Genomic DNA, 20,000 nt, shown 5'->3' on the forward strand with positions numbered 1-20,000 from the left:
CGCTAATTAATAGTAATGTTGGTAGTGATTTTTAGTAAATTGAAGTTGGCAAAAATCTTTGTATAAAATTTTTTCACTGGTCTCATAGCTGCAATTCTTACCTATCATTGGCTAGCTCTTATCATGATTTTGAGTATTTTGAGGCCAATTATATTATATAAATGCTGCAATTTAATGTCAGTAGCAATTTCAAATATAAATTGAGACTGGCAATCATCTTTATATTTACCAACATGTGTATAGTGTTTGCTTACATAGTTATTACATTCTTCTTATTAAGGTGTGGAGCTCCATCTTGTCTTCCTCTGTCCGAAAATAATTGATCAAGTTCACTCTGAATTTAGCATGCACTGGTATTCTTGCAAGTAAAAATCTTTATATTGACTCCAGAAACCCAAGTCATTGCATTACACTGTACTCTGAGTAGTTATACTGGGTTATTTTTAGAAGTGCACATCAAAATGGTATAGGAGTAGGAAATTAGAAATAAATCTTGTAAATTATAATACATCTACATAATACATATTTTTCTTGGTGGATATCAATAACAAAAAACCTTGCTTAAAGCAAATACACTACCTAATGGAGCTGTGACAATAGATTTGAGATGCCTTGTTGTCATCTGCCCAGTCCTGTCAATGTCAGTTTGATGATGGTGATGACTACATTGTATACTGGGTGTTCTCCCACTCCAAGTGGCATCATATTTTTGAAACCATTCTATGGAGCTGAGCTGCATGCTTTTCTTGAAGCTGTGAAGCTCCTCAACACCCTACGGTCTCATTGGACGTTAAAACCGGCCGTCAACATCCCTGATGACGACAACCCTGATGACATCTAACATTACAGGTAACCATATTACTAAATTCAGGTTGGATTAGACAAAGTTATCATACTTTAATTTCTTTTACTGCCTCATCTATCAAAATAAGGATGGTGTCTCAAGTAATCGTCACAGCTCCATTCAATAGTGTACCACTTTTGGCATCTTTTTCAGTTATCGATTTCTACCCAGAGAAACATATTTATGTTGATGTATCATGATTTACAAACTTGATATTTGACTTTCTATTGCTATATTGTGCATGCCTTAAAAATTTCCATTATACGTTCCCTATTGTAATCTTAGATACTGGATCCAGGTCATTTAACCTATTGACCGCTGCGAGTGATGTGATGATTTCCTGTTTTTCATATGTAAGAGGCCATCACAAAGATAGAGAACAAGGTTGGGGATCAAATGAATTGGCACTGTACTCAATGTAAAATAGGGTATGGGAATATACTGCAAGCAGTTAAGGTCCTTGTAGTGAAGCAAGGTAAACTACTTGAGAGTTTGAGCAAGAAGTAAAGGAACAAATTGAAGGTATTACTGAAATAGTTAACACTAAAGTTAATAAAGATAATGTACAGTGTATTAATAAGAAAATACTGGAACATGCTGTCCCTGAAATAACAAAAAAGGTGTTGCCAGAACTTTCAGAATCAAGGTTAGCCAAAAAAATTATAACAAAAGAAAAAAAATGGAGGAAGTGGAGAAAAGATTACATGATATGTAATTGATGATTAAAAGAAATGAGGAAATGGAACAAAAAAGTAGGCACTGCAATCCATGCAGGTGGTGGACAAAATCAAGAGGTATCTGTAAGCCATAGTGTACAAGAATCAATCAAGATATTCAGGGATGAGGAATCCAGGAGATGCAATCTTATAATGTATGGTGTGCCAGAAAGTAGAGATGACGATGGTAAAAACAGATCTGAGGAAGACAGGAAATTTGTAATGGAAATGTGTTGCATTGGTATGTGCTAACAGCATTCTGCTTGGAAAAGAAGAGTGGAAATGAAACTGCAGTCTAGATAAAATCATGTCCATTGCTTGTTGGTTTTGAAAGTCTAAGAACAAAGATCGAGGTACTGTACTGAGAAATTTGAAAATGGCTACAGAAATGGAAGAATACAGTAAAATATATAAGCAGCAAGACTTATCTTTTGCTCAGAGAGCTGAACTGAGGGATCTGGTAGAGTAGGACAAAGAGCGGGAAGTTAATGGTGCATCAGGAAATATTTTGTGCAGAGTGCAAGGGCCTCCAGGATACATGTGGATGAAAAAAAATCAGGAAGCACCAAACCTAACAACAAAATCCTCAAGCATCAGACTTAGGATAACCAATACACAGAAAATTTTATTCTGGTATGCAAATGCAGAATCATTGGTAAACAAAATGGAGAACGTTAAGAAAAAAAGAAGATATAATAGCAATAGTGGAAGTGAAACTTATAATTACAAGATCTAAATTGACTAAAGCTAAAATTCAAGTGAATTGCTAAACCAAGACCTTACACAGGGAATGAGTAAAGGGGTTATTATGTATGTAAAACATTATATCTATGCAAAAGACTGATACAATACAATTCCATGAATCACTATGGGCCACTACACAGTTTAGAGATGGCGATAACCTTTTGATTGGTGTAATATACAAGAATCCTGCAATTACTAATGAAGGTGAAGAAAGTCTGATGCAAATGTTAAAAGGACTAGCAAATACTGAGTATTCTCACATTCTTCCTATAGGGGACTTTAATTATCTAAGGATTAACTGGGAAGATTGGACCACACCAAGGGGAGAAGACACTAGTGAATTTCGTTTTGTGAAGGCCCTATGGGATGCATATTTATATCAAGATGTCAGAAAAGCTACAAGGAGAAGAGGAACAAATATACCAAGCTTGCTAGATCTTGTAATTACAAATGAAGAAAATATGGTAGATGGTGTTGAGATTACAGCACCACTAGGTAAGAGTGACCATAATGTGCTCAAGATTAACTACAACTGCTATACTAATTGATATGAAAATATTTGTACAACATACCTATATGACAAAGATGACTGCTCTGCCATGAAGACTTATCTGTCAGAAGAATGGGTACACCAGATTAGGGAAGCGGATGGCTTAGAACATCAGTGGCTGCTGTTCAAGGAGAAAATTAAAGAAACGGTGACAAGGGACACACCAACTAAAGTATTCTCTGAACTTTCAGCAATGAAAGACAAATATAATTTAGACATAATATAGGAGATATAAGATTTGCATTAGTCTTTACTAGGAAAAGTGATACTGATGATCTGACCTTTGAGCAGTGAGTTCCAGAAATTAGCCAGCTCAACCAAGTTGAGATATCACAGGAAGTAGTGCTGCAACATCTGACAAACTTAAAAATTGACAGTTCACCAGGATCTAACTCAATTCATCCAAGAGTGCTGTGAGAGATGAGACACGAGATAAGTGAGGCTCTAACTATTATTCATAACAACACTCTCCTGACCAGCAGAATACCAATGGACTGGAAGACAGCCAATATAAGTGCAATTTTTAAAAAGGGTAATAAAAGAAGAGCTGAAAACTACAGACCAATAAGTCTAACATGCATTACTTGTAAAATATTAAAAAAGATAATCTGCTAAGCAACAAACAGTACAGATTTATTGAAGGGTGTTCCGCAACTCCACAATTACTTAAGGTGCTTGATATCTGGGCATTAACTCTTAGAAAGCGGTAACAGTGTGGATGTGATGTATCTAGACTTTATGAAGGCATTTGACACAGTCCACCACAACAGACTTTTGACCAAACTAAAAATGTATGGAATAACTGGACAAATATACAGATGGCTTGAGACATTCTTACTTGCTTGGAAGAGAGCAAGGAGTTATTGTTAATGGAGAAGAATCTGAATGGCAAGAAGTGGGATACCACAAGGAAGTGTTTTAGGACCAGTGCTTTTCATCATTTGCTGATGATGCCAAACTGTTCAGAAGTATATCAGGACCAGATGATAGTAACATACTCTAAGAAGACACAAAACACATCTATGACTGGACTGATAAGTGGCTGCTAAAACTACATCCAAGAAAATGTAAAATAGTGCATTTAAGTGAGCAACAGGCAGACAACAATTATGGTCACAGATATAGCATATATTATAATACTTCAGAAGGCATAATTCAAGCAGAATTAAACTATACTCAGGAAGAACAAGATCTAGGAGTATTAGTGAACAGTAAATTGAAGTTTGAAAGCCATATTCAATACAAAATCAACAATGCTAATCAAATTATGGGTGTCATCTATAGGACTTTTAAACACATGGATTTAAAATGTTTCATTCTCTGTTTACAGCTATGGTAAGACCCACATCTGGAATGTGCCCAAGCGGTCTGGAGCACTTGGAGGAAAAAAGATATTAGAGCCATAGAAAATGTCCAGAGAAGAGCCAAAAAGATGATTCCAGATCTAAAGAACCTAACATGTGAGGAAAGATTGAAAAAAGAAAAATAGATTTACCATCATTAGTTTATAGAAGAGCCAGGGGAGATATGATAGAGGAATGTAAGATGATGCATGGCAAATATGAAGGAGAAGTAGCACTACATTTGATGACTAGGGGACATGATTACAAGATGCACAAGAAGAGAGCTAAAAAAATGTTGCATGAGAACTATTTTACATAGAGGATTGTGGACATCTGGAACAACCTGCCTACACATGTAAATACTCATACTAAGGCTTCCTTCGAATGTCATTTGGACAAGAACTGGGATGGACAAGATGTCAAGTTTAATTTTGAAACGACTCTCAATGTCACCAAAAAAATGATCAATGAGGATCTGGATATAGAGGCTTAATGACCTGCGTCCAGTAACAACAACATAAGTAAATATGAGTAAAATATCAGGTAACAAAGCTTCATTGTTGTTAGATTGAATTCTTTGTTTAAGTGACATGAACGAGAATAAAACAGCATGAGGCATATTTTCTCCTAGACAGGGGGTAGAAGTTTACTGTACAGACAGCCACAAACTGCCAATTGGTGATCCAGACATTGACTGGGAGGAGACTTTACCTCTTCCTAATTATTCACCAGTTTGATTACACACTTATGTTGGCAGTGTGTAGTTGTACTATTTCCAAAGACCTGCAGGTCCTCAAATGGCATTCTCAAGTCTGAACTTGACAGCAGTCTTTGATGCTTTGTTCATAATATTCTTTTAATATTTGTCAAGGAGTATGAGTTTATTTTTTCTACACATCAGTGGACAATTTCAATTAATTAGATGATTGTCCTTTTTCTGGTGAAGTATTAAGCCTGGTTCAGAGTAATTCCCATGAGAGAAGATAATTACCAATCCAACTCATACCTAACTTGCCTAACTAAACCCTCTACTCTGATATGAATACAGCTTTTTTCCCCCACTTGCCAGGCAGCAATAGAGGCACAGTGACAATAGCTCTCCATGGGAACTGATGAACAAGTGCCAGTCCTTCCTAATATTGTATATCCATTTTCATAGTTATCTCAATATATTCAGCCTTAGGAATTATGAAAGTAATGCATAATTGGAAGTGTGTATATTCATATGTATGTGTAATTATTCTTGAAGTTTCTGTGAAGTTGTAGTGATTGCCATTCCTGAATGCTTATTAAGTTATCAATTCAATTCTTTTTATGTGAAAGTGGGATGAATGTGTAATAGGATATCTTTGTACAAATATCTATATTATCATATCATTTTGAGTGTCTGTTGTTTTCTGTGTAAAAGGGAATGAATAGTATTAATTAGGATTTTGGCAACTTAGGTTTTCCTGCGTGCCCAGGAAGGATGCAGAGTCAATTAGAGTGTGGACTGGATAAATACAGGCTGTGTCTCCTTATTCCAATGTTGAGTACCCATTCAACACTAAGAAAAAGTTAGTAACTATTTTGTCATCCATTGCACTTATTTTAAATATTATACCTTTTTGCTCTTCAAATATCTTTGAAGTGAAACTTTGATACAAAATCACCTGTAACAAATTATAATAACCTCACATGCAGATCAAAATACATATGAAGTAGAGTGGAGATGCCTGAGAGACCAGTTAATGTCTGCCAAAAAACTGGAATTTGCAAATGATATACAGTACTACCTCTCATTAACGGACTAAAAGGGGGGTAACGGTGTCTGTTGATGTGAATAATCCGTTGATTTGGAGTGGTTTTTAGGTGGCACAGTGATTACACAGCACCAAAAACACCACAAACACAGCTAATTAACGTCCGTTAATAAGAGGTAGTACTGTAAGGCCCAGAGATGTGTAGTAAACTCACATTTGAATTGTAATTATGCAGTAGTCTAGAGTAGTTGCATAATTTGAGTAAAAATCTACCTTGTTTGACTAACTGCTGGCCTCTTTTATGCAATTGCCTTGTACAGTATATTCTAGGACCTAACCTAACTAACAACTAGCAATGAAGAGATATGGAGGTTTATATGCAGCTCCCCATCTCTGTACCAGTGGAAGACTGAAAAAACTTCCAAAGTAAAACAAGTTTACATAGTTTTTCTTGGACTGTCCCCTCTATTGTATGATAACCTGCAAAATATGTGTGGGGATATGACAATCATTGCTACATACATAACCAGGAACATGTGAAGTAAAAAAAAAGAAAAAAAAAAAAAAAGGGCAACATGGTTCACCCCTTGAAATTTAGGATTTCCACTGGGATAATCACTGTGTGCAACATTGTTCTTTCCACCTCTTCTCAGGACTGTAATTCATTCCCTATGTCTCTGGGCACTGTGTTCCATAACTACAGTTCTTGAACAATCTCTTCTTGCTCGTAGTTTTTCCTCCAATATGGAGGTGGCATAAACATATCACAATGTGACCCTTGATCTCATGCAACAGTGGTCTATATGTGCAGATCACTTCCAGCTTGTGTAAATCAGGCCTTAATTTTTGTCCTTCCTGTGTCCTTCCTCCAGCTGACCTGAACCAGGTGTGTCCACTAGTATAGGACTTTCCTCAAAATTAGATATTGTCTCCTGATTTGCCTGGCATTGATCAAGTCTCCTTTTGAATTGTACTATAGTACAAGCCCAATTTAACAAGTCCCTCTTTAGGAGAAACCCGATTTAATGGAAGTATAAAATATCTAGTTGCAGATATATGGGATAGGAGGAAAGCTGTTGAGAGCAGTCAAGAGCTTTTACAAGAGTAGTAGAGCCTGTGTTAGAATTACAAATGGAGAAAGTGAGGGGTTGGAGGTAAAGGTGGGACTTTGTTAGGGATGTGTTATGTTGCCTTGGCTGTTCAATTTATACATGGATGGGGTGGTGCAAGAGGTAAATGCAAGAGTAATGGGCCAGGGATTGGAGAGGGTTAAAGAAAATGGAGAAAAAATCAGAGATAAGCCAGTTGTTGTTTGCTGACAACACTGCACTTGTAGCAGAATCAGAGGAGGGATTAAGAAAGCTAGTGACAGAGTTTGGGAAGCTGTGGGAAAGAAGGAAGTTGAAAATAAATGTGGGTAAAAGTAAAGTGATGAGATGTACAAGGGCAGAGGATGGCAGCAAATTGGAAGTGAGTATTAAGGGAGAGAGACTGGAGGAAGTGGATAGCTTTATATACTTGGGTGCAAAAGTGGTGGGAAAGGGAGGGGTGGAGATAGAATGTAGATTGAGAGTAGCCTTGGATTATTAAAATGTGTAATAAGAAATAGACATTTGGGAATGGATGCTAAGAGGAGGGTGTATAAAGGAGTGATTGTGCCGACAGCAATGTATGGGGCAAAAACATGGAACATAAGAGAGGAAGAGTTTAAATGTGTTAGGAATGAAATGCCTGAGAAGTATGGTAGAGGTTACTAGGATGGATAGAGTGAGAAGCAAGGAGGTGAAGAGGAGAACAGGGTTGGAAAGGGAGTTAGAAGATTGGGTTGATGAGAGAGTATTGGGATGCTTTGGACACATGAACAGAATGAGTGAAGAAAGACCTGTCTTGTTGCAATTAAAAACCTGCTGGGGTAGGTAACTCAGAATCCATAGGCTTCCTAAAGTCACCAATGAAGTTCTCTGTTGCCTTTGTGTCAGAGCTTGCTGCTTTGCCATGCCTCACAATGCTGTGGATGTCGGTTCTTCTTCTTTTAAACTACTCAAACCACCTACGGGTTGCCTTGAATGCTTGTTTGTCTGTTGCTGCTCCTGGCATTTTCTTAACAAGGTCGGCAAAAATTACTTTTGCCTTCTCACAAATAAGGCTCTCATTAATAGTGTCACACCTTGCATTTGCTTTCAACATTGTCAAGAATGCATGGCCATTATACAGTTATTCTTGTTACTCACTTTGAAGCATCTGTTTCCTTAATCTTGTCCTTGTTCTTGACGATAGTGCAGATTGTTGATGTAGTCTGATTGTATGTGCGTAATAGGTCAGCCACACTCACACCATGTTCTCACTTCTCATTGATTTTACATTTCACTTCAACAGTGATTTGTCTTCTTTTATCCCTGTCTTCTTGCATTTTTTTCTTCGGGGACATTCTTGTACTGAAAAAAATCATAGATATTGTGTCTGAACACATACATACATATACCATTTTTTTTTTTTTTTTCCTTTACAAGGGAGGTAGCCAAAGTCAAAGGCATAAAATTCACTTCTACCCATTTAATCCCCACATACACCACCCCCATTCACCCCCTTATCTCTCTCTTTTCTTGGCTCCTTCTGTATGATGGGTCATCCCTGCAACTGAACACAAGTTTGGAAAATGTATGATCACAAGCGACAATAAGATGCTGGTGGAACAGGTGCTAAATACAGACTGATAACTGAGCTTCCCAGTAACATGAACACAACATTCACTCCCTATAAGTCTGATATGTGTCCAGCACCCATCGCTGGCTTCATACTGAATGCACATAACAAACTGATATATTACACATTATTTCATCATAAATAAATAACCACATTAAAAAATTTTGGTTCCAGTTGTATTTCATGATTCACTTACTACAATGCAATTATTACAACATGGTTGAAATATATACAGAGTTGCATCCGCAGAAAATGTTATTAAAAATGTTTTTTCTGTTTTGAACAGTTCTAAGACACTTTTCTTCCATGATGTTTTTGTCAAATGTCTCATTTTTGAGTTACACATTCCCACCCTACAATTATACCAGCAAAGTATTCAATTTTTCTAAATAGAAAGAGGGTTTTATACTGTTGTGGAAGATTCCACAACTCTTTGGTTCTATGGAATTTCTGTTAGAAAATAATGCCTCGTTTTCAAGGTATACCACTCCCTCCCTCTCCCTTCACAGTTTTGGGAGCGAGAGACTAGGAGCTGAGCTGGGAATCAGGGGTTTTGGGTGGGGAAGTAAAAGATGAGTGGGTAATTCTAATCTAACCAACTAAACCAAACTTAATGTAGCCCACCCAATCCCAAACATGCATAACCTAGCATCATAGCCTCTTGTATTCAAACTAAAGGCAGGAGTCGCTGCCCCACAGGATAAATGTTGATTGGCAGAGAGCCCTGTGATACTCATGGTTACATATGATTGGCTCGAAAGAAAATAGGCATAATTCAAAAATGCGTCATTTACTACAAAAATGCCATACAAGAGTGTCCATGAGCAGTCCAAAATACTGGATAGTCATGGTTTTACTATTGAATTTGCTGAGGGTGTAATGCTGGATGTCTTTTATGCATTCATCAGCCAAGTTACTTGAAAACTACAAGATTTACTGGATTTTAAGGAAAAAATCAAGACTCCAGAGTCAAAATAAAAAAATCTAAGATCTAGTAAAAGAAAAAATTCAAGCAGTGGCAACATTGGCCAAGAAACAGACAGGAATGAGCTAAAGACGAGTCACAAGAAGGTGCTCCCCGTGATTCATGGCCAGCTAGGTAGAAAGGAGCCGTCGCGTTGGGCATGCAAATCAATAAACGTCACTCATTAAGTGAAATGTCACTCATTAAGCAAGTAAATTTTCTTAAAATTTTGCTTGTTGTTGTTGTTGTTGTTGTTGTTGTTCCCTAGACTGTCTGTCCGAGCAGTCCCGTCTGTGAGGTGCTTGCTAAGCAAGGTTTGAGTGTACTTGCAAGTGATTTAAGTGTGTTGAGTCTAGGTGTGCCTTTTGTTTATGTTTGTGATGTGTTGCTTGAATGACATGAATGTATCAGATGTTATGTCCAAGAATCTTGGGTGCATTTTTGTGTGGTATAAGGGTGATGTTGATGAAGAGGCGTGGTATGTATTTGTGTTCTGCTGCTATCCAGTTGGTGGGAAGTATGGCTGTGGATTTGGTTGAGGTTATTTTGAGTGTATTTGTGATGAGACAGGTGTTGAATGTGTAGGTATGTCAATTGTATTTCTTTGGCTATGTGTGTTATGGTGTAATGTAATTATCTGTATTTACCTAGTTGTATTTTACGGGAAGGGGAGCTATGCTCGTGGTGTCCCGTCTTCATATCTCATTTCATCTAAACTATTTTTAAATTCATGTATTGTTTTTGCACACACTACTTTCTCATCTAACTTGTTCCAAATGTCTATTACTCTGTGAGGAAGGCTATTCTTTTTCAGATCTCTTCTATAGCTGTCTTTCTCGATTTTCTTTCTGTGTCCTCTTGTATTTCCTTCATTCCATTTTATTAGATCCTGTCTATCAATAATTTCTATGCCTTTCATGATTCTGTAAATAGTTATCAAATCTCCTCTCTTCTTTGCTCTAGTGTCTGTAGCTCAAGTTTTGCTAGTCTCTCTTGATATGATAGTTTTGAGAGTGTTGGTGGCAATTTTGTAATTGCTCTTTGTATTCTTTCAAGTTTTAATATACTTTTTTTTTTTGTATTTGGTGACCACATTGTTGCTGCATATTCCAATCTTGGTCTTATCAAAGTAATTAATATTTTCTTCACCATTTCTTCATCCAGGTATGTGAATGCCACTTTGATTGTTCTTATTAAGTTATAAGTTTCTCCAAAAATCTTATTTATATGTTTCTCAGGTGACATATTATTCATAATGACTCCCAGGTCCTTCTCATTTTCTACTTTTTTTATTCCTTCTTCTCCCAATTTATATGATCCTTCTATTTTTTTTTTTTTTTTTTTTTTTTTGCTTCTTCCAAATTCCATTATACTACACTTTTTGGTATTGAACTCCATCTCCCACTTCCTACTCCATTCCCATACTTTATTGAGATCACTCTGTAGTGACTCACGATCTTCTTCCGTGTTCACTTTTTTTTTAGCAGTTTTGCGTCATCTGCAAAGAAGCTCATGTAACTTTCAATTTCTTTATCCATATCATTAATATATATAGCAAACATTATTGGGGCCAAAACTGTTCCTTGGGGAGCACCGCTTATTACTTCATCCCAGTTAGAGTGTTTGTCTCTTATCACTACTTGTGTAGGAAGAGATTTGTATTTGAGGTGTGGTATGTGGGTATATCATGCATAGGTTAAAGGTAGGGGAGAGGACTGGGCCCCAAAGCACTCTGTTCCTAAACTTTATAATGTGTGATGATTTGTATGTGACACATTGGCATTTCTATTTACCAAGTAATATGTCATGATGGTTGAAATTGTTTTAGTAGGTATATCTGATTTTTTTTTTTTTTCTATTATACAAACAGGTATTTTACTAATTATGATAAGAGAAAAATATAGAAAACACCTCTACAATTTCTTAGCTCAACCATGTTTATTACGGTGTACTTAATAACACAGGTACACTATTTACCAGTGTATCTAAAGGGATGTGACTTGCATCACTTATTTGAGTCAGATGAGTGACATGAACTGAATAAGCCTTCCTAGAGTAGGTCATATTTAGATTCAGTTCTTATGAGCCCAAACATGAAATGTTATAGTTACATCAAAATATGCTGTGGCAGGTGTTAGGTCATTCTCCATTTCCAAATCGCGTGACATGAGGAAAAACCTAGAACAAAATTGGAGTCATTCTGCTGGTCTTAGTGGGGTGAGTATGCATGTAGTAGGCTTTGGATGATTTTTAGCTTATTTTTATTGAAAAAGTAAAATGCAATATTTCATAGCACATTTGTTTGTGTTTCTATCTATTTTATGTTAGGTGATGGCAACTACAAGGCCTTTGTTTAGGTACAAAGGGAATTGAGTATGAAATTCTATGTGTATGAAATATCCACCACCCTATTACAGTGTATCATTATTATTATTATCTTCTTTTTTTTCCAGGATGAGGGTACCTATCACCATTTCTTTGGAAGAGCTATCCGTGGATTCCATACATGTAATACAATGGTAAGGACCCAGTGTTACATCTGCAATACAGCAGCTATATCACAAATCATCTTAGATATCGTTTGATGAACCATACTAAAGAGAAGCCTTTCCAAAGTGACCTGTGTGATTCTGCTTTCACACAAAAGGGTGATCTCAAATGGAACAAAAGTCATCTCAAAGGTCATGTGATAACCTACACAGGAGAAAGCCCTTCCAGTGTGACCTGTGTCATTCTGCTTTCTCAAAAAAGGATGGTCTCACAAAGCATATGAGTACCCACACAGGAGAGATGCCTTTCCAGTGTGACCTGTGTGATTCTGCTTTTTCACAAAAGGTTCATCTCACAAGGCATATGAGGACCCACACAGGAAAGAAGCCTTTCCAGTGTGACCTGTGTGATTCTGCTTTCTCAAATAAGGATGGTCTCACAAAGCATATGAGGACCCACACAGGAGAGAAGCCTTTCCAGTGTGACCTGTGTGATTCTGCTTTTTCACAAAAGGGTCCTCTCACAAGGCATATGAGTACCCACACAGGAGAGAAGCCTTTCCAGTGTGACCTGTGTGATTCTGCTTTTTCACATAAGGGTCATCTCAGAGAGCATATGAGGACCCACACAGGTGAGAAGCCTTTCCAGTGTGACCTTTGTGATTCTGCTTTCGCAGTAAAGGTTTCCCTCACACAGCATATGAGTACCCACACAGGAGAGAAGCCTTTCCAGTGTGACCTGTGTGATTCTGCTTTTTCACGAAAGGGTCATCTCAGAGAGCATATGAGGACCCACACAGGAGAGAAGCCTTTCCAATGTGACATATGTGATTTTGCTTTCTCAAGAAAGTATTCTCTCACACAGCATATAAGAACCCACATAGGAGAGACACCTTTCCAGTGTGACTTCTGCAATTCTGCTTTCTCACAAAAGGGTCATCTCAGAATGCATATGAGGACCCACACAGGAGAGAAGCCTTTTCATTGTGACCTTTGTGATTCTGCTTTTTCACATAAGGGTCATCTCAGAATGCATATGAGGACCCACACAGGAGAGAAGCCTTTCCAGTGTGTCCTGTGTGATTTTGCTTTCTCAAGAAAGTATTCTCTCACACAGCATATAAGAACCCACATAGGAGAGACACCTTTCCAGTGTGACTTCTGCAATTCTGCTTTTTCAGAAAAGGGTCATCTCAGAGAGCATATGAGGACCCACACAGGAGAGAAGCCTTTCCAGTGTGACCTCTGCGATTCAGCTTTCTCAAAAAAGAGGTCTCTCAAATGTCACATGGTGATTCACACTTGTTAAAAATTGTAGATCTGTGCAATGAATGATGTACCCTAAAAGCTGTGTGCCTGTAGGCATGCACACATGCTTTACAACAAATGCATAGAGGGGAAAAAAATATGTGCACACAAGGTATTCAAAATTAATTTGATTTTTTTTTTCAATTAAATAATTTGATTGTGTGATTTTATAATTCAAAACAAGAGAAAAGTGTGATTTTGAGGATCTGTCAATTACCTTTAAGATAAGTGTGCAATTTCTTAATTTCATGTGTAGTTTTGAGATTGTACTGTGATGGTTATTCATCACCAGTACTTGCTCAGTTGAGTGAATTAAATCAAGAAGCATATATTAGTTTCAGTTTCACCGCCCAAATATAATAGTCCTGGTGGCCTGATAATTGTCAATACTTGATACGATTCCAGATTTTTTTGTTCTTTTTTCATGTAACAAATTCTATTAGGAAAAGAAAAAGAAATCAGTAGAGTTTCCTACAAAGACCTACTCTTCAAGAATAACAACATAACCAAAGAGAATACTGTTGGAAAAATAGGCAACTGAGCTTTGGTAAATAGTGCACACAGACATGGTCTGTATTCAGTAATCTGTAACCATTTGAAAATTGACAATATAAAAACAATCTTTAAATAACAAAATTGCTAAGAAGTGCTGCACCATGATGTCAAATTCAAAGGAAGCAGCAAAGGGTGTGAAGTGGAAATGACCAATGAAAACTGCTGCAGCACACATTTGCAGGACAGATCCCCACAGGATGAGGTATAAGAATGGTCTCAGTGTTTGACTCTGTTTCCTCTGTTTCACATTGTCATCTCTCACTTGGTGGTGAAACATGTCAATGTCCCTTTTCTTCATACTACAGGAATAATTATGTCAATGATTTCAAACTTTCTGTACAAGAAAACATTAAATCCAAAATTATATATAATATTACACAAATATTGGTATTTGCTCTTATGAATGAATAGTTCTGTGACTTGTCGTCAAAGTTGATGGATATTGGAGGAGCCTTCCTTGCATCCAGTGCAGACTGTTTGTTGGTGAGGTTTTAGTCTAATGAATCAAATAAAAACAAACTTAAATACCGTTTAGGGGAATCCCATTTGAATATGCTTGTGAGAGTGAAAAGCTACCAATGTTATAGAAATTCAATAAATTTAGGTAATGTGAATAAGGAGTGAGGAAATGTGAAAGATAGAAGAGAGAAGAAATAGAAGCTAGAAATAAACAAGCTGAGAATTAGTAATGGACATATTTTGTGGTTTTGTAGCTATTTGCAAAATTTTAAAGTTTGAATAAAGGTAACCAGTCATCAGTGTTATTATTATTTCTTAAACTTCATTTTGTACTAGTCAGATAACTATAAAATGCATATTAAATATTTTTGTCAGTTCTGTCATTGTTGTCACAAAGAACTCTGGAAATAAAAAATGAATGTAAAATATAGAATTTGAATATATGCCTAATGATTTGTCTTGTTTATGGAAAGCCAAATTTAAAAGGTAATTGGAGAGGGCACACCTCCACCCACATCAGGGTCACAAAATAAAGATAATTGTTCCCACATTACAAATGATAGAACCCACTTTGTATACAATTCATAAGACTTGTATACAGTCTATAAATGCTAGGGTTGCAAATTCAAAAAAACCCTCTCAGCATATCTGGATCTGCCCCAAGACCCGACTTTCCGCAAAGTTTAATCGAAATATCTTGCCTGGATGATGTTGTGATTGCATGAGGAGGAATGGGCGAGGGGGTGGGGTAGTATGTGTGAGTAAATTTTGACGCAGCCCGAAGGGATTTCTCCCCGTCCTCTCCTTATATGCAAGGGGGGTCGCCGATTAAATGAAGCGGCCTTGCTGTGGATGTGCTGTGTCTTGCGACACTGCTTCTGACCCAGGGCGGTGGGCAGGGTGCAGGGATGACCCGTCATCCAGGAGGTGCTCAGATGAGAAGGAGGGTGGTAGGGGTGTGGAGTGTATTTAGGGATGAAATGGGTGGGAGTGTTTTTATGCCTTTCCCTTTTTGGCTACCTCCCTTGGAAGGGGGAAAAAGCCTTGGTATATGTATGTATCTTGCCTGTCAGCACTCAGGTATAACAAACCCTCATACAGTATAAACTGATGAATCAAAGCTCGGGGAAACCTCTTTCTTGGCAATTTTCCTCCTAAATAAGCAATCAAGTCTCCCCATCTTGTTTCACTTAGCTGCCTATCTTTATATTCTTCCTTACTCAAACTAAGGTAATTGTCTTGCTTATTGTGAAAGATTGGTCTAACTGGTCTACTTGGCTGATCAGCTACTTCATACTTCTTTCCTGGCATAAACACAACTTTGAAACGGTAATCCTGCATTTCAATAACCCATCTATTCATTCTAGGAGACTTTGTCTTCCTTTTGAATACTGATACAAGTGGCTGATGGTCTGTCTGTACTGTGAACACGGTACCCCAAAGAAAATGATGAAAGCGTCTACAGGCCAGTACTATGGCTAAAGCTTCACGATCGGTAGTGGAATATCTATGTTCTACAGGCTTTAATTTCTTTGAAAAATATCCAACTGGCTTCAGAGGACCATCACTCTCTTGCATTAATACTGCACCTACATTATCTAAACTAGCATCTGTAAATAGCTGAAAAGGTTTTGTCATATCTACTTTAATAAGTACAGGAGCTGTCATCAAAAGTTGCTTTAGCTGTTCAAAACTAGATTGACACTCTGGTGTCCAACTAAATTGTTCTTTCCCTCTCAGAAGATTGGTTAAGGGGACAGCAATTTTTACAAAATTGCATATGCCTTTGCGGTAAAATCCACACACCTAAAAACCTTCTATTTTCCTTGACATTTGTAGGAGCTTTCATATCTGTGATTGCACTCAGGTTGTCAGAACAAGGTCTGCATCCTTCCTTGGATGGATGATATGGCCAAGAAATTTGATCTCTTCTCGAGCGAACTGGCACTTCTTGATATTCAATTTCACACCCTTTTCACCAAATAATTGGAACAACTCTCCCAATCTCTCAATTAATTCTTCTAAGTTAGGAGCCCATACTACAATGTCATCTAAGTAATTCTTGACCCAGCCCTTCTTTATTAAGGGGACTAAGATATTTCCAATTAGTTACTCTTGAGAATATGGCTGGACTACAACTCAGACCAAAGGGGAGTCTCTTGAACCAATATAGTGTAACTCCATCACTAAAAGTTGTCAAATCTCTACTATCTTCATCCAATTCTACCTGGTAATAAGCATCTTTCATATCTAAAGAAGCATAAAAAGGATTTCCAGATGCCGATTCAGCTAACTCTTCTAATCTAGGTAATGGATGAATATCAGTCTGAAGGTGAGTGTTAACTTTCCTATAGTCCAGACACATTCTTTGAGAGTTATCGGGTTTTCTGACTAGAACTATAGGACTCAACCAGGCAGCTGTGGATGGCTCAATTATATCTTTGGCCTCCATATCCTCTAACAGATCGGCGATAATCTGCTTAGCTTTCTCGGGATATCTATACATTGGGGTCCTAACGGGCTGGGGATCACTAACATTAATATGCCCGTGAACTCCCTGGAATTTTCCTAACTCATTACTTTCTACTATGAAAATCTGGTGATTCTCCATTACCAGGTTCTTTAATTGGGCTTGTTGTCCATTATCTAGATGTGACCAATCTTGTTGTGCAATTAAACTTACTAATTTCTCCTCTCTATTGCTTCCTCGTCCTGGTGCAACACGCATGCTTTCAGGGATAAGATCATTCTTAATTTCAATCTTTCTACATGTGGGAGCTACTGAACTGATGTCTCTTTCATCAATCTTATTATAAGTACCCATTAATGTTCCTATCTTCAACTTAACTATACCCTTTGTACTGTTTATTAGAGGTATGGGGACTTCCTGATCCCTATTGACTTTAAGGCATAAAGCTTTCATAGCACCACTATGTTTCAATCCTGACTCAAATTCAAATACAGTATCTACATCTTCATTAACTTTAATGGCATATATTCTTGCAGAGGAAGGAGGTAGGATAATTTTTCTCTCTAACCTAATCTCATTTACATCAGGGTTTGATGGTTGAACTATCTTGAGACTCTTAATTCTCCTTGTGGAAGGCCTCCGTTTAAGAAGCCGCACACTGTAGGTAATACTATCCCAAACTAGTATACCCTTCTTATGACCCCATGTTAGACGGGCACTTCCAAGTAAATCTGCACCCAAAAGGACTTGTGTGTCTAAAAGAGGGTCTGGCACAATACTATGTAGTATGGCCAATACTAACACCCAAATAAACAGATCCTAATATCGGTACAACTGTGTCTGTGACTCCCATTAGCCTAGGTAAATTTCTCATCTTAGCAGGCTTCAAACCAAAACTGTCCACAAAGGATTTCTTAGCTACACTGACACAACTACCTGCATCAACTAAAGCTGCAACCATATTATCATTAACCATCAAACTTATACTTGGAGATCTTGCTTGACCTCCTAGTCATTGTGTAATATTCCCATTTGATTTTCCTGGGCATCCTACATGACCTCTTCTACTATTTGGTTTATTGTAATCAAAGCATATTCCTGTAGGTGGATTACAAGGACAATCAGACAGGTTATGGTCATTCACTCTGCAAAAGGCACAGTAAGTGTTACTATTATGCTTCTTCATGGATGTTTTCTCAACCCTTTTGCTTAATTCCTCCAATTTCTTTGTCAGTTTATCTATTTCATTACTTGGAGTTCCCACTTGAGGAGTACCTGTCACTGGGGTTGGTGACTGGGAATTCCCAGCACCTGAAATGGGCATGACTGTTATTATTACCAGTGTTCATTCCTTGAGCTCGATAGTATTCCTCTTCAGCATATGTCATAAAATATCTCAAAGGAATATGATCTGCTAGGAAATCAACTAATCTAGCTTGAGCGTATGAATTCAATCCCTTACATATCTTTGTCTTAAGGAACTTATCTGATGTTGGGATTGGATCATTGGGGAACTTCAGTGTTAAAGCTGAAATTTTACACTGTAATTTATTAATAAAGGAGCTAGGAGGTTCATCAAAATAATAAGTCAGGGGGGCAGTTATCTCTTGCCATGCCTGCAACTGTGTAGCCGAACCTATAAACTGTCGTTTCATTATCCTCTTAATCTCATCCCAAGCTAGATTATTACCCTTCGTGGCTAGCTCCGCTGTTAAGAACGTGGCTATATCTTGTTCAGTCCTGGCTAATGCCACTTCTATTCTCTTCTCATCTGAGTTGGTGCATGACTCTACCTGCCTAAAGAAAGTATTCAACCTATTATCGGCGCTAACGCCCTTTAGCTCACTAAGTTTGAGGAGACTTGCATCTTTCGGCTTGAGTATAGGTATTTCCTGAGGGACTGGCATTGGGGTAATGTTTGAATAAAGGAACGGATTGGTGTTATTTAGAGGATAATTAGGTGATCCACTAAAAGGATTGGCTGTGACAGTCTGATTGCCTTGCTGCAGATTGAAAGGGTTTTTCTGATTAACAGGAGGATAGGCTGGGGGTGGATTAGGGACGGGTGTGGGGAGTTGTGTAGGAGAGGGTGTGGTGACTGTAAGGTTATGTGATGCTGGCCAGGCTCTTATAGGTGTTAGGGGTACTGTACTGATGAATGCAGATGCACCTAGTGGTGTGCTTTGTGTATTAGTACGCGGTGGTTCTGGGGTCTGGATTGTGGTGTCCCTGCTACGGTATTGAGGTGTTCACTTGCGGAAGGGTTGTATGGATTGTGAGGTTTATGTGGTGTTGGTGTTACTAATGGTTGTGTGTTATTATGTATTTGTATCAAGTGTTGCATTGTCCCCTGTGGATTAGACGTCTCCCTGTCCATGTTGTTAATCTGTTGTGTCAAATCCCTTACTTGTGAACAAACTCCCTGATAGGACTGTGTAACTTTGTGTTTCTGTTACTGCTCGTTGGACTTCATTTTCCAATTGAATTGATTCCGTAAAAGAGTCATCCAAACCATGAGGCATCATTTTTTCAAGTGTGCTTTAACCACTTACACCAATAAATTCCTAAAAAGGTGAACATATAACATAAGACATATCTGTTCAATAACAATACTTGAGAGGAATGCAAAGTATAAATCATGACCAAAATGATTAAGCTCAAGAAAAACTGAAATTTCTACCACTACACTATGTGACCTTCTTTACTGTAATTAGGTCTCGTGGGTAAGATGGAATCAATAGCACAAAGCTAAAGAATCCGGTATTTTTGTCCTGTGTGAAGGAGGAAATCGACGGCATTTTTGCCTTGTGTGAAGATGGAAATCGGCCTAGTGTGAAGATGGAAATCGACGGTGTTTTTGCCTAGTTTAAGACGACGTGAAAAGGAAATTAAGATGTCATGGTATCAGGGAGCGAAATTTTCAAATCAGCACATGGCCTTACGTAACACCGAACAAAACATTCTGAGAAAGCCGTGTAGAGAAAAATGTTTCAAGAAGAAAAGACGATGGATTTTGACAATTGTGTTCATATTAAAACAGCGAAACATTCTGAGAAAATCCATAAATACATGTAGAGAGAAACGTTTTAGAAATATAGAAGAGACGATGAATT

The 20,000-nt window shown here is 37.7% G+C and overlaps 1 protein-coding gene across 4 annotated transcripts in view; it reads left to right on the forward strand.

The window, feature by feature from the left end:
- LOC143031459 (uncharacterized) overlaps positions 1-14,806 on the forward strand; it is a 15,383-nt gene extending 577 nt beyond the window's left edge. For 3 of the 4 annotated variants that reach the window (XM_076195295.1, XM_076195293.1, XM_076195296.1), the window contains exon 2: positions 12,060-14,806. In XM_076195295.1, the coding sequence (XP_076051410.1) occupies positions 12,265-13,404 (1,140 nt within the window). In that variant the 5' untranslated portion in view covers positions 12,060-12,264 and the 3' untranslated portion in view covers positions 13,405-14,806. Of the gene's footprint in view, positions 1-5,642; positions 5,754-12,059 lie in introns of all 4 variants that reach the window. The other variant, XM_076195294.1, reaches the window with a different exon arrangement.
- Positions 14,807-20,000: the final 5,194 nt, after the last annotated feature.

This window comes from Oratosquilla oratoria, chromosome 12 (genome assembly GCF_046742065.1).
Source record: "Oratosquilla oratoria isolate Oo_2021 chromosome 12, ASM4674206v1, whole genome shotgun sequence".
NCBI classification, from domain to species: Eukaryota; Metazoa; Arthropoda; class Malacostraca; order Stomatopoda; family Squillidae; genus Oratosquilla; species Oratosquilla oratoria.